Raw genomic sequence first — 12,500 nt, forward strand, 5'->3', positions numbered from 1 at the left:
TGCTGGGTGAGGAACATCGGGCAGATCTGCACCTTCAGCAACTTCAACCACAGCACAGGTGACACTCACACACACACACACACACACACACACACACACACACACACACACACACACACACACACATAGACAATGAACCTGAACAGACACCTGTATTGAAAACAGAAATACGTTGTCCACATGAGACACAAACACGTCATAATACATATTTGCACTTGAACACGCAGATTCGGTCTCCAGATTACACACACACACACACACACACACACACACACACACACACACACACACGGATACACACCTGTTCAGGTGCGTCCAAATGGAACACATAACACCGTGAATTTGTTTTTGGACACGGCAGGATGAACACACGACTCAGTTGCCCTTCAAATGGTTAGAGCCAGAACTCTGTTGCTAGGCAACTATACAAATAGCACATACTAGCTAATCACCGAGGCTAACGATTAATCGAGTTGGCCTTACGGCGTTTTAGACGTGAAGTCATACTGCGAGTAAAAACAGTCCACTTAGCTTAAAGTTCACCTAGCATCAAATGCTATGAGATCAGAATGTTCAACACTTACTGTATGTGTCACAGTTCATAGCTGTGAGAAGATCTCACACACTCGCTCACACACACACACACACACACACACACACACACACACACACACACACACACACACACATGTACAATGTGTCTTCCTCCTTTTCCTGTAAATGTATATTTGCTGAGGTGCAGCATTTAGAATGTAACATGAACTGAGACAGAAACAGAAATGTAGATATGATAGATCATCCTTTATTACTCGTCTTTCAAACCCCCTTCTCTTCTCTTCTCTTCTCTTCTCTTCTCTTCCCTTCTCTTCTCTTCCCTTCTCTTCTCTTCTCTCCTCTTCTCTTCTCTTCCCTTCTCTTCTCTTCCCTTCCCTTCTCTTCTCTGACACTCCCTCCTAAAGTCAAATTAACATTCAAATAAGCTTTTATTAGCATAACTATTAGCATCACCTCACCAAACCTATTACGCTAAGAAAAAGAAAGAACAACAATAACAAGATCTGTATTAAAACTGAAGTTAGCAAACAGCAAGCAGCACAACGTCCTCCTTCGAGATAACGATAAAACGTGTCATATGACACATTCGCAGGCATTTGATATGACACTTGATAACAATATCTGAAACAAGCAAAACAACTAGCGTCAAATACAGAAACAGCGGGGGGGGCTGAGGAACAACCCGACGTATATTTAGCGATGTGTTAACACATTCCGTACCACAAAGCAACTTAGCATAGTGCTAAAAATAAGTGCAGAAAGTCCCGAGGCCGTATGACACATTTACATCACCACTGACGCTAACTGCAGGCAATTAATTAACACTGTTATCAAATAACATGAAGCTAAAGGGCTAAAATCAGTCATTAGCCACCGGATAGCAAAGCAAAGAGCTTTCGCTGGTGTTGTCACGAGTCCAGGAATGATGCAGAGTTTAAAATTAAACCATAACAAAATATAGCTGAGCCATTTTAGCTACCGCAGAAGCTAACAGTGGCACCTACAGTGTCACATAGCAAAGCGCTAACAGGCTCTATAGAGTATAGAGAGACAGAGAAAAAGAAATTCTAGCTTTTCTTTGGTGTTAGCAAAGTCAATTAGCTCACTGCTAACACCAAGCAAGCATGATGTCATGGAATAGCGAAGAGCTAGCAAAAGAAAGATGATTAGCAATAGCTGAGGCATTTGCTTGGAAATGTTACAGTTGGAAATGTTTTGTTCGCCTGCTGTCCTGGAGACGGACGTCTGATAAAATCACACACACACACACACACACACACACACACACACACACACACACACACACACACATACACAGTGTATGTAATCAGAAGCATGCATGCACATGCTTGAACAGATACAGGTTTACATCTATTGGCATCACACACACACACACACACACACACACACACACACACACAGATAGAGAGAGCCAGTTACTTACTTAAACATACAAACCACAAGTTTACCCATTACTCACAAAGATAACAGAGATATAGAACTCGACTGGTTGAGCATTTAAAACAACACACACATGCACACTGGCACACACACACACACACACGCACACACACACATGCACACTGGCACAAACACAAATGCGAACTGGCACACACACACACAATAACACACACACACACACACACACACATGCAATCCTCCCATATTTGTAAATATGCCTCCTGCGCGCATTGCTGCTGATTGTTGCGTGACTTCTGTTATGCAGGTTTTATTTCGAGTTTCAGCAAAAACATCAACACAATAAAAATTCTCCGAATAGAAGAATATTTTATTTATAGCTAACTTCTGTATCGTTCCAGGAAAATAAACAGAGAAACTGATCACAGTCTGAATCCCAGCACCATTTATTTCATTTTACTGACAGACGCTTTAAGTAAATAAAGAATAGGAGTTAATAAGATATTAAAGCGGATCAAACAGCATCCAGGCCGAAGGTTAGATCTCAGTGGGGTTTCACTTCTGTACACAGTTGCACATGTTACAGATGGCCGCTTTAAGTATTTCAGATGATGGATGATGTCTGGATTATATAAACAAGATGTGAAAAAACACCTCGACGGTTATGTCATTACTGCAGCTCGAGAAAAAAGGTTCCAGACAGCCGCTTTAAAACGTTTTCCTAAACAAATATATTGGGGGGGGAACAGATGAAAGGATGAAGCTGATGTGAGAAATGTGGAGAAAATCAAGTCACCGGACCGGACACAGCCTCGCTGCATTCGCATGACGCATTCACATTTTCCACACACCCACACACACACTTTCATTTCTCAAAAAATGCTGTGGAGTGTCTGTGGAAAACTGGTGTGTGTGTGTGTGTGTGTGTGTGTGATGGTCATGTGTTGTGCATGGTGTGTATAGCACGTGACTGGGAGCTGTTACGCTCGTGGGCATTTTAAGCTCACTTGATAAACCAGAGGATGGACAGGAGGCTTGAGTTTGTGCTTCATCATCGCCACCTGCTGGTCACCTGCCTTTATAACAGCTGCGTCTCATTCTGAGTTCCAATACGACCCACAACACACCCTGGCTCACTTCCCCTACCCACTTCCCCCTGCTTAGATCTGTTACTTTATCAGCTCAGGTGACGTTTAGAGCAGAATTTACCCACAATGCACCTCTCACGTTTCACTTCTCATCACAATTCTGACAGATGAAACCGAATAAATCATGTTAGCATTAATTTAATGTAATTCATACGTGATATTTTTTTCCCAGAATCGATGGACAGTCTCGCCCACACTCCCTCCTCCCATCAGCCGTCTCCCGTGCTCTCGACCCACGCCACCTTCTCAGCCAATCAGGACGCGGCGGCCTCCAAGGAGGACTCGCCGGTCAGAGACGAGCCCGGCGAATCAGATACCAGCATTCCGCTCGATTACCTTTTCCTGTCTCAGTGTGAAACTGGCAGGAGGAGCATCACCAGGTAAGCCCCGCCCACAAGATTATTACATGATCATATGACATGATCGTTTGTTAACTAGTTATAGCCATCATTTTTAGGCAACTAGCAAATATTTGTTTTGTTAAGTAATAATTGTAAACATTCCTAAAAGATTTGTTTTGTTTGTGTTTCAGGTGTGACAGCATGTCGAACTCGGAGCGCTCGTTTGAACAGAGTTCGTTTGAGAACGTGACCGATGACGTGTTCAGCCCTACTGCGTGTTTAGACTCCGCCCCCTCGCCCTTCGGTGTCCCGTATGTGATGCGCTCATTAGCATCCTGCCCCGTTCGTGGCCCTGGCGACGTGTTCCGATTCGACAGCCCCTTCTGTGCCACGCCCCCTCCTCTCCCGCCAAAACCCACATACATGTCCGATCACCATGGTCACGAGGAGGCTGTGCGTAACCAGGGGCAACTGGGGCTCCTCTCACGCAGGATATCTCTGTCTGGTGGGGAGCATTTTAGAAGAGGTGTGAACAAACACACACACACACACACACACACACACACACAAGTCAGTAAATTAAGGCTGGATATCAGAAGTTAGTGAGATTCATATACATGCTGAAACCTGAGCAGATTTCTCACTGAACTTTTTTCAGGAGAGTTCGAGTTCAGTGCGAGAGGAAACTGGAACAAAAGGCTGAGTCTGAATCTGGTGAACATTTTTATATTTATTTAAAATCTAACACGTCTTTTTATCCATGTATCTGACAGATGGGATATAATGGACTCTCAAATGCTTACTTCAGACTTCTGTCTCTCTTTCTCTCTGTCTCTCTTTCTCTCTGTCTCTCTCTCTCTCTCTCTCTAGCCGATGTTACTGGTTAACACCCCCTCTGAGAGCCAATCAGATGACTCCTCTTACGTTCCCATGGCGTCTCCGCCCGTCAGTTCGACCAACACCGAGGCCGACGGTTACATACCGATGAGTCCGAACACGATTCCTGTTTCTCTGTTGACCAATGGGAAACCAGATTCACCTCTTCCTCCGGCCCCAGAAATGGAGCCTCCTCCAATCAACCGCAGCCTGAAGCCGAGGAGGCGGGGTTAGAGCTCACATTTACAGTTTGAGCTGGATCACATGTCCTCTTGTCAGGATGTGTTTGATTTGTGCTAACGGTTTCCTTTAAAGATTTTTAAATTATTCTTATGTAATTGTAGTGAAACCGCCGCCCCTCGATTTGTCCACCATTAGCGAATGCCCCACCCACCTCCCTCTAATCCGCACCATGACGGAACCAAGGTGAGCAGAAACTCCAGACTGAACACATAGTTATCTGTAAAATATAAACGAATCAATAAAAATGAGGTATGTTAAAGTTTAATCGTTAATATGAATGTTATGCCGCATTATAACAAGGCTTGTATGTCTCTAGTGCCTCACCTCTCTGTGTCCCATGGGACAGGGGGCGGGGCTTAAACGGCACCGAACAGGAAGGGAGCAGCACGCCTACGGTAAGACGATCCGACTTTGCTCTTCATGATGATGACAGTTTATACGCATTTAAAAAAGCGAGATGGTGAAAACGAACGCTTCTGTGTGTGCAGTCGGTGTTTTCAGCATGTGACTCCGCCCCCTTTTTCCGACGCTCTAACCTGGATTACCTGTCGCTAGATTTTAACTCCGCCTCCCCCTCACCTGTGCAAAAGGTAAGCAGACGTATAACACCGAGGCAGGGAGGAGACGAACTCTGTAAAGCTGAAAACTCAAAAACGTTCCAAGTCCTTACATTTATGAGATATTTTCTTTCCCAGAAACCTCTGCTGGATGAACAGCGTGTGGACTACGTTCAGGTGGACGAGAAGAAGACACAGGCGCTGCAGAACACCAGGACGGAGTGGAAGGACAGCCGACAGCCCAAAGTGTGACGGGTTCACGATCGGGACGACGTTCGGCTTACAATCGCAGTGTGCGGTGTGAAGACGTGCACGTGATCTGCTCATGGAGTTCACGCTGAGGCGCTCAGCACAAACACTGAAGGAATAAACAACAATAATAACCATAATAATCACGTCTTTTCAGGTTCAGGTACAAAAGCAGTCCCCAGTGAAAAGACCAGGCTTCGGAGCTCCAGACTTGTGCTGATACAGAACTTCTGATGTCTCCTGTCATGTGATGTTTCTTTCAGCTTGCAGAATTCAGCTCCACTGTAGACCAACAGGACGAACACGAACCCCAGCAGAACCCCAGCAGAACCCCAGCAGAACGGTGTCCTGGCATGTCGATGTGTCTGTGTGTGTGTTAATGCTGCGTGTGTTCGGTACTACTGAGTGTTGTTTTGTTTAATCAGACCGACATGTTACCGTGACGACCGTGACGGACGTGTGTATACGACGTGTTCTTTCTCTTCTGTGATTGAGATTTTACAAAACTGTTCGACCGGCCTAGTCCAAGCCGTCCGAGTCCACGGACAAACGCCTCTGATGTTTCCGACTCCGTAGACGGAGCACCGGATGAACCGAATCGACTTTGTTCCTTTAGAGAGAACAACAAGCTGGAAGGTCTGAGAACCAGACGTGGAAAGTGGACGCCGGGTTTCGTCCGTGTTTCACTGTGATTCTGTGACGACTGAATAAACTCATGGACTGATGTCACTGTGATCATTTCATCAGCTTCACTCACAAAGCTCTGTGAGAAAGCTCTTCTCTGACTGAAGACAACGCTGAAGCCTGCATTACAAAAAAATGACTGAAAACAGAAGACAGACCTCTGAAAAAGAAAAAAAATAAATGGACGTAATGTTCAAACACCTGAGTCGTATTTTACTCTGAAACCCTCTGGATTTGTTAATTAGTGTCAGAAAAGTCCGTTAAAGCGGCAGTGAGAGACAGACAGACAGACAGAGAGACAGACAGAGAGACAGACAGACAGACAGACAGACAGACAGACAGACAGACAGGCAGGTCAGAGAGGGAAAAAGACAGACAGACAGAGGGGGAGACAGACAGGGAGAGACAGAGAGAGAGAGACAGAAAGTCAGAGAGGGGTGAGAAAGAGACAGACAGGCAGGTCAGACAGACAGATAGAGAGGAAGACAGACAGGTAGACTGGCAAACAGACAGAGGGGGAGACAGAGAGAGACAGACAGGCAGGTCAGTCAGACAGACAGACAGAAAGGGAGAGATGGAGAGAGAGACAGACAGGTCAGACAGACAGAGAGAGGAAGACAGATAGGTTTTACTGACAGACAGACAGAGGGGGGGCAGACAGGGAGGGGTGAGATACAGACAGACAGACTTGCACTGATAGATAGATAGATAGATAGATAGATAGATAGATAGATAGATAGATAGATAGATAGATAGATAGATAGATAGATAGATACCTAATTATTAAGATAGATAGATAGATAGATAGATAGATAGATAGATAGATAGATAGATAGATAGATAGATAGATAGATACCTAATTATTATACAGTTAAGTCATTAGAGTTCATTAAGGACTAATGAGATGTAAGAAGACGTCGTGGTTCTTGACGTCGACTCTTCTAACTGTCCGGTTCTGCGTACAGGAAGCTGGTGTTTATAACGAGACTGCGTACAGGAAGCTGGTGTTTATAACGAGACTGCGTACAGGAAGCTGGTGTTCATAACGAGACTGCGTACAGGAAGCTGGTGTTCATAACGAGACTGCGTACAGGAAGCTGGTGTTCATAACGAGACTGCGTACAGGAAGCTGGTGTTCATAACGAGACTGCGTACAGGAAGCTGGTGTTCATAACGAGACTGCGTACAGGAAGCTGGTGTTCATAACGAGACTGCGTACAGGAAGCTGGTGTTCATAACGAGACTGCGTACAGGAAGCTGGTGTTCATAACGAAGTTTATTATGAAATATCGATATCATGTCAATCAGATCACCAAATTAAAACATTAAACTGATATTTTCTTTCATAACCTAATATTATTTTAATATGGCACTTAGTACATATGGTGCAACATAACATCATCCTCTTCTCCTTCACATCCCCCCCCCACAGTCTTCCTCCTCCTCGCGAATAATCCGCTTCCTGTCCGTCGGCCGCTTCCGAAATCCAGAAAGAGCATCAACGTGGAAAAAATAGCACATTATAATAGAATAAATAATGTTTTATATTCATACTTTTAAATATTGTGATTCGGACTAAATACTATCTTCCAAAAAATTGAATATACCATAAATTAAATCTTGCACAAGTCCTTTTTTTTTTTTTTTTCTTTTTTGATGAAGATTAACAAAAAAAAAAAAGAACCCTAAAAAGCTAACGCTAGCAGCATTAGCTTAGTTAAAGATAACTTGAATAAATTGAAAACGTCGCCTGAGAAGACACATACCTGGGTTCCACCTGGACAGGGGACAGTGCACCTGTTTCGGGAACATTTGGCAACCAAACCGTTTTGGCACGATATCAGAGAGAGGATTAGCAACGAAAACAAAAACCTAAGCAGCTAATAAATAATCAACATCAGACAATCAGATCGGATCAAAGTCCAGGGTGCAGATTGATAGCATTGAAAATCGATTAAAGATAAAGTTTAAAAATGAGATTATTATATAACATGGGTGCTATTTTATTCTGTGAGTGTTAGCAGCTAAGTGCTAACGTTGTAAAGTCTGAAAGCACACGTTTGTCCAAAAATAAAACGTACATCAGTGTTCGCTTAACAGTTTGGTGATTAGCCGGGACGCGATGTGTGGAGATTCAGGCATGCGGCTTGCACCATGCTAACCTTTCAGCTCTAAGTTATACGCACTTGTTAGCTACATTAGCCTCTTAGATCAAGAAGCAAACATCAGACCAAACGCGTCCTGGCTAATCGAGTGTATTAAGCTTCCAATCGCGTCAATTTCATCGTTGGCTAAACATTAGCTTCAAAGATAGTTTGCTAACTGTTGTCGAGTCTTATTGTTAGCCTGCTAACGTCGGCGGATCGAGTCCCAGATTGTATTTAACAACTGGAAAAAAACATACGTCTAGTAGAAATGAGTCACGACTCGACTCGTGTTGCGACCTCAGGGATGTTTCAGAGCTTCATCAGTTTTACTCCATGATATTAAAAATTAAATAAATAAATCGTCAGTAAATTAAAAGTGGACGCTGGACACGATAGTAAACATCTGGAGGTGTTGGAGATCTGATCGGATGAACCAAACCTTCTCATGATCACGTGGGCTTTGGTCCAGGACTGATTTAAACCATAATCAGGTCTAAGCTGATATTTATTTTTTTAACATAAATTAACAAAATACAAAATATACGAGTCAGCTCGAGCTACTCGGTAACAGTGTCGTCATGGTAACGGTAATCTCACGCTAGTGTAGTAACCGTTTTCACGTAGCATAGCTAGCACATGTACACCAGCCGGGCCTCTGGAGATGGATTACAGCATCGCTTTGTTAGATATGCAGTTACCATGACAACCCTAGATATACGTAGTGGTGTAGGTCAGTTAGTGAAACCCTGAACGATGAACATATAAACCGATAAAACTGATGAAGGAGAAGAAACGTCCCAGCGGTTTGACTCGCGGCTCCGAAGCCGGAAAAACCTTCAGATGGAGAAAAATATATTTTTTTCAGTTGTTCGGTACAAAAATGTTTCTCTTTTTAACGACTTTGACCCGTAAGAATATAAAATACCTGTAATCGGACCGGTTCGTATTTTCATGCAGAACTGATAGAATGCAACACACAGAGAAACTCCACACACACTGAAGAAGAAAAAAAAAAACATCTCCAAAGTGTACAGTAGAACCGATGGGTCTGAAGCTGTGAGAGGAAACGAGAGATCGAGAAAGAAAGAGACAGAAATGCCCCGATTAGTCACAGTGCACGGAGGAACACCAGGGCGGCGCTAGAGAGCGGAGAGTCGTTAGTGCTTTATCGTGTGTGTGTGTGTGTGTGTGTGTGTGTGTGTGTGTGTGTGTGCGCGTTTCTTTTTTTCTTCCTTCAAAACATGGAAATGATTCTTCACACGTTTGAAGAGAAAGGGAAATAAAACACTTATCGAAAATCCCATCGGACGAAGGAACGTAGCGACGTAGGGCTTGTGGTTAGGTTTACATATGTATAACCATTACTGTGTGTGTGTGTGTGTGTGTGTGTGTGTGTGTGTGTGTGTGTGTGTGTGTGTGTATTTCTCCAGTGTCTATTATGTCATATGTATACAGTTTAGTGCATCCAGTCCATCAGGGGGCGCCGTAACCCATTACAGCTTTTTCTCTTCAGCTGTGTGTGTGTGTGTGTGTGTGTGTGTGTGTGTGTGTGTGTGTGTGTGTGTGTGTGTGTGTGTGTGTGTGAGTCTCTCGTCCTAAAAAAAAAAAGAAAAAAAAAGAAAGATATTTAGGATAGTGCTTCTCCTTTTTTTTTTAACGTTTGATTGTTAGAGAAAATCGCAGCAGTCTGTGTATTTTCGCTCAGTGGTGATTTTTTCCGGGGTGGTGCTTCTTCTTCTGCTTCTTCTTCTGCTTCTTCTTCTTCTTCTTCTTCATTACGTCAGTGTTCTTGTTCATTGGTGGTTTACTCGGTTCGAAGATCGCTCGGGGGCTATTTCTTAAAGGGCGCTAAGCGGCTGATGTTGTGCCAGAAAGGTGACGTGCTGCGTTTGGGTTCGTACTCGTATCCGTCCGGGAGGAGGAAATGACCCGGGTTCGCAGGGTCGAGAGGGGGAGGGTAGGAGGGCGGGGCCGACCGTCCGACACCTGAGAAAACACACACACACAATAGAGAAAAGTCAGAGAGGTCAGAAAGGGCGATGTAAATGTGAAAGGTTCCTGCGCCTCAGGTTGTGGTTACCTTTCTGTTTGGTTACTCTCCTCACCGTCAGAGCCGCCTGGCGCTTCTGATACTCTGAGATCTCAAACCCTGAAGGTCAAAAGCAGGCAGTTTATTAACATGAAGGTCGTGGAGCATCATCCAAAACCTTGACTTTGCTCAACAACAACAACAATAATAATAATAATAATAATAATAATAATAATAATAATAGCCTCACCGATCTTCTCGTCTTCCTGCACCATCTTGCGTTCTTCCTGAAACGCTCGCAGCCAGCGGATTTTCTCCTCCAGCTTCTTGGCGAGGAAAATGTGGATTTCGTCCGAGTCTTTGTTGCTCAGTTTGAAGGCGTTTTTCACGCTGACATTAAAATCATCGTCTCTGCCGTCTATAGCGTCCAAGACCTCGTAACGGTCCATATCGATTCGTCCTTTATAATAAAGGATATCTCGTCGAATCAAGTCCTGTGATTGGATAAAGGGGAACATCAGGTGTAAAAGCAGTATGCAGTACTGTACCTATCTCAGGCGTCATCGGGCATCGAGGCAGGATACACCCTGGACGGAGTGCCAACCCATCACAGGGCACACACACTCTCATTCACTCACTCACTCACACACTACGGACAATTTTCCAGAGATGCCAATCAACCTACCATGCATGTCTTTGGACCGGGGGAGGAAACCGGAGTACCCGGAGGAAACCCCCGAGGCACGGGGAGAACATGCAAACTCCACACACACAAGGTGGAGGTGGGAATCGAACCCCGACCCTGGAGGTGTGAGGCGAACGTGCTAACCACTAAGCCACCGAAACCCCCCCCACCCTTCTGCTGAAGATCATTTAATGTACACTCATCTGTTCATCTATGTTTACTTCTCCTTCACTCTTTCACTTTATCCATTCTGTATTTTTTTCTCTCTTTCAATCTTTCTTACTGATGAATTACAATTCTGTACCTCAGTCTGTTCTTTTGTCCTTCGTTTCCATTGTTTTCTTTCTTTCTTTCTTTCTCTTTGTCAGTTCTTTCTTTAGTTTATTTTTTTGCCCCTTTTAGTTTCTGTCTTTATTTCTTTCTAAACTCATTTTCTGTTTTTTATGCTAGTCATTTTTCACACTAATATTTCTTTCCCTCTTTTCCTTTCTCACCTTTTTGCAGATGACCATCTGATGGTCAAACAGGAAGAAGACACGTGTTTGGCTCCTCCCATAAGGCTGATAGATCCAGGACAGCTCTCCGGTGTACACCAGCTCAGAGCTCCTATCCAGGACATCGTCACCCTGGACACACACACACACACACACACACACACACACACACACACACACATACACACACAAGCCTTGTAGTCGTACTATCAGGTCTTTATTGAGGTATTTATTTCATGTCATCTGTCCAGAATCAGAACAGTTGCCGCTCGCACCTCCCAGTCCAGTACGGACGCCTGCCACTGAGCGATTTTGTCGATGTTCTCCAGTCTTCGTTTCCTTTCGTTAATCTGTTGAGTTACATTTCTCATAACAGCCAACGCTGCAGCGACGTAGCGGTAATCACTGCGGTAGACAGGGGGAAAGTGGAGAAGGGGCGGGGAGGAGGACAGGAAGTGTGAATGGGTGGAGGAGAAAAGCAGCAGATATCAAGCTTACTTTTAATGCTGTAGAAAGACAGTGTGTGTGTGTGTGTGTGTGTGTGTGTGTGTGTGTGTGTGTGTGTGTGTGTGTGTGTGTGTTTACACTGTAACCACTCATTTGAATGTCTTCCCAGCTGCCTTTTAGCACTTTTGAGACAAGTGTTCAACAATGGCTGGTGTTCAGCTCAATAACCCAGGGGAGGTGTTTAACAGTTTCCTGCTCACTAAGTTCTGGCAGCACTGTGGCAGTTTTGAGTCTAGTGTAAGTTTGTGTTCCCGTGTTAGAAGTGTGAAAAAGAGCAGCAAGCGTCTGCCTTATGTTCTGCCCACTGGCGTCAAAAAATAAACCTCCCGTATGTTTCGGTGAAATGAAAGGAAAGCAGAAATATAATCAGTACCTGAAGGTATAAAGTACACTAGAGATCTTCACGGGTCCACTTAGATCCGAAGACCCGAGATCCGACCCGAGACCCGAGCGGGTTCGGGTCTAAAAGTTTCAGGTGTACCTCGGACACGATTAGGGTATAATAATAGCGGCGTCGGGTCTCGGGTAATTTAAAATGAATGTGTTTTTACCGAACGGACCCGAGA

General features: G+C 44.3%; 2 protein-coding genes across 11 annotated transcripts in view; one reads left to right on the plus strand and one right to left on the minus strand.

Annotated features, from left to right (window-relative positions):
* The window catches only part of gab3 (GRB2 associated binding protein 3), a 16,300-nt gene extending 10,028 nt beyond the window's left edge, over positions 1 to 6,272 (plus strand). For 4 of the 5 annotated variants that reach the window (XM_027170779.2, XM_047809257.1, XM_047809258.1 and 1 more), the window contains 9 exons: positions 1 to 58; positions 3,295 to 3,502; positions 3,655 to 3,989; positions 4,122 to 4,177; positions 4,334 to 4,568; positions 4,684 to 4,765; positions 4,899 to 4,977; positions 5,071 to 5,172; positions 5,278 to 6,272. The exon at positions 1 to 58 is cut by the window's left edge and continues 270 nt beyond it. In XM_027170779.2, coding sequence (XP_027026580.2) covers positions 1 to 58; positions 3,295 to 3,502; positions 3,655 to 3,989; positions 4,122 to 4,177; positions 4,334 to 4,568; positions 4,684 to 4,765; positions 4,899 to 4,977; positions 5,071 to 5,172; positions 5,278 to 5,391 — 1,269 coding nt within the window. In that variant the 3' untranslated portion in view covers positions 5,392 to 6,272. The remainder of the gene's footprint in view (positions 59 to 3,294; positions 3,503 to 3,654; positions 3,990 to 4,121; positions 4,178 to 4,333; positions 4,569 to 4,683; positions 4,766 to 4,898; positions 4,978 to 5,070; positions 5,173 to 5,277) is intronic. The other variant, XM_047809256.1, reaches the window with a different exon arrangement.
* A 1,058-nt stretch (positions 6,273 to 7,330) lies between these two features.
* arhgef9a (Cdc42 guanine nucleotide exchange factor (GEF) 9a) overlaps positions 7,331 to 12,500 on the minus strand; it is a 24,585-nt gene continuing 19,415 nt past the window's right edge. For all 6 annotated transcript variants that reach the window (XM_027170797.2, XM_027170794.2, XM_027170801.2 and 3 more), the window contains 5 exons: positions 11,703 to 11,832; positions 11,428 to 11,559; positions 10,499 to 10,742; positions 10,300 to 10,368; positions 7,331 to 10,205 (listed from right to left, as the gene is read on the minus strand). In XM_027170797.2, coding sequence (XP_027026598.1) covers positions 10,051 to 10,205; positions 10,300 to 10,368; positions 10,499 to 10,742; positions 11,428 to 11,559; positions 11,703 to 11,832 — 730 coding nt within the window. In that variant the 3' untranslated portion in view covers positions 7,331 to 10,050. The remainder of the gene's footprint in view (positions 10,206 to 10,299; positions 10,369 to 10,498; positions 10,743 to 11,427; positions 11,560 to 11,702; positions 11,833 to 12,500) is intronic.

The sequence above is a fragment of the Tachysurus fulvidraco genome, chromosome 26 (genome assembly GCF_022655615.1).
Source record: "Tachysurus fulvidraco isolate hzauxx_2018 chromosome 26, HZAU_PFXX_2.0, whole genome shotgun sequence".
Classification (NCBI taxonomy): Eukaryota; Metazoa; Chordata; class Actinopteri; order Siluriformes; family Bagridae; genus Tachysurus; species Tachysurus fulvidraco.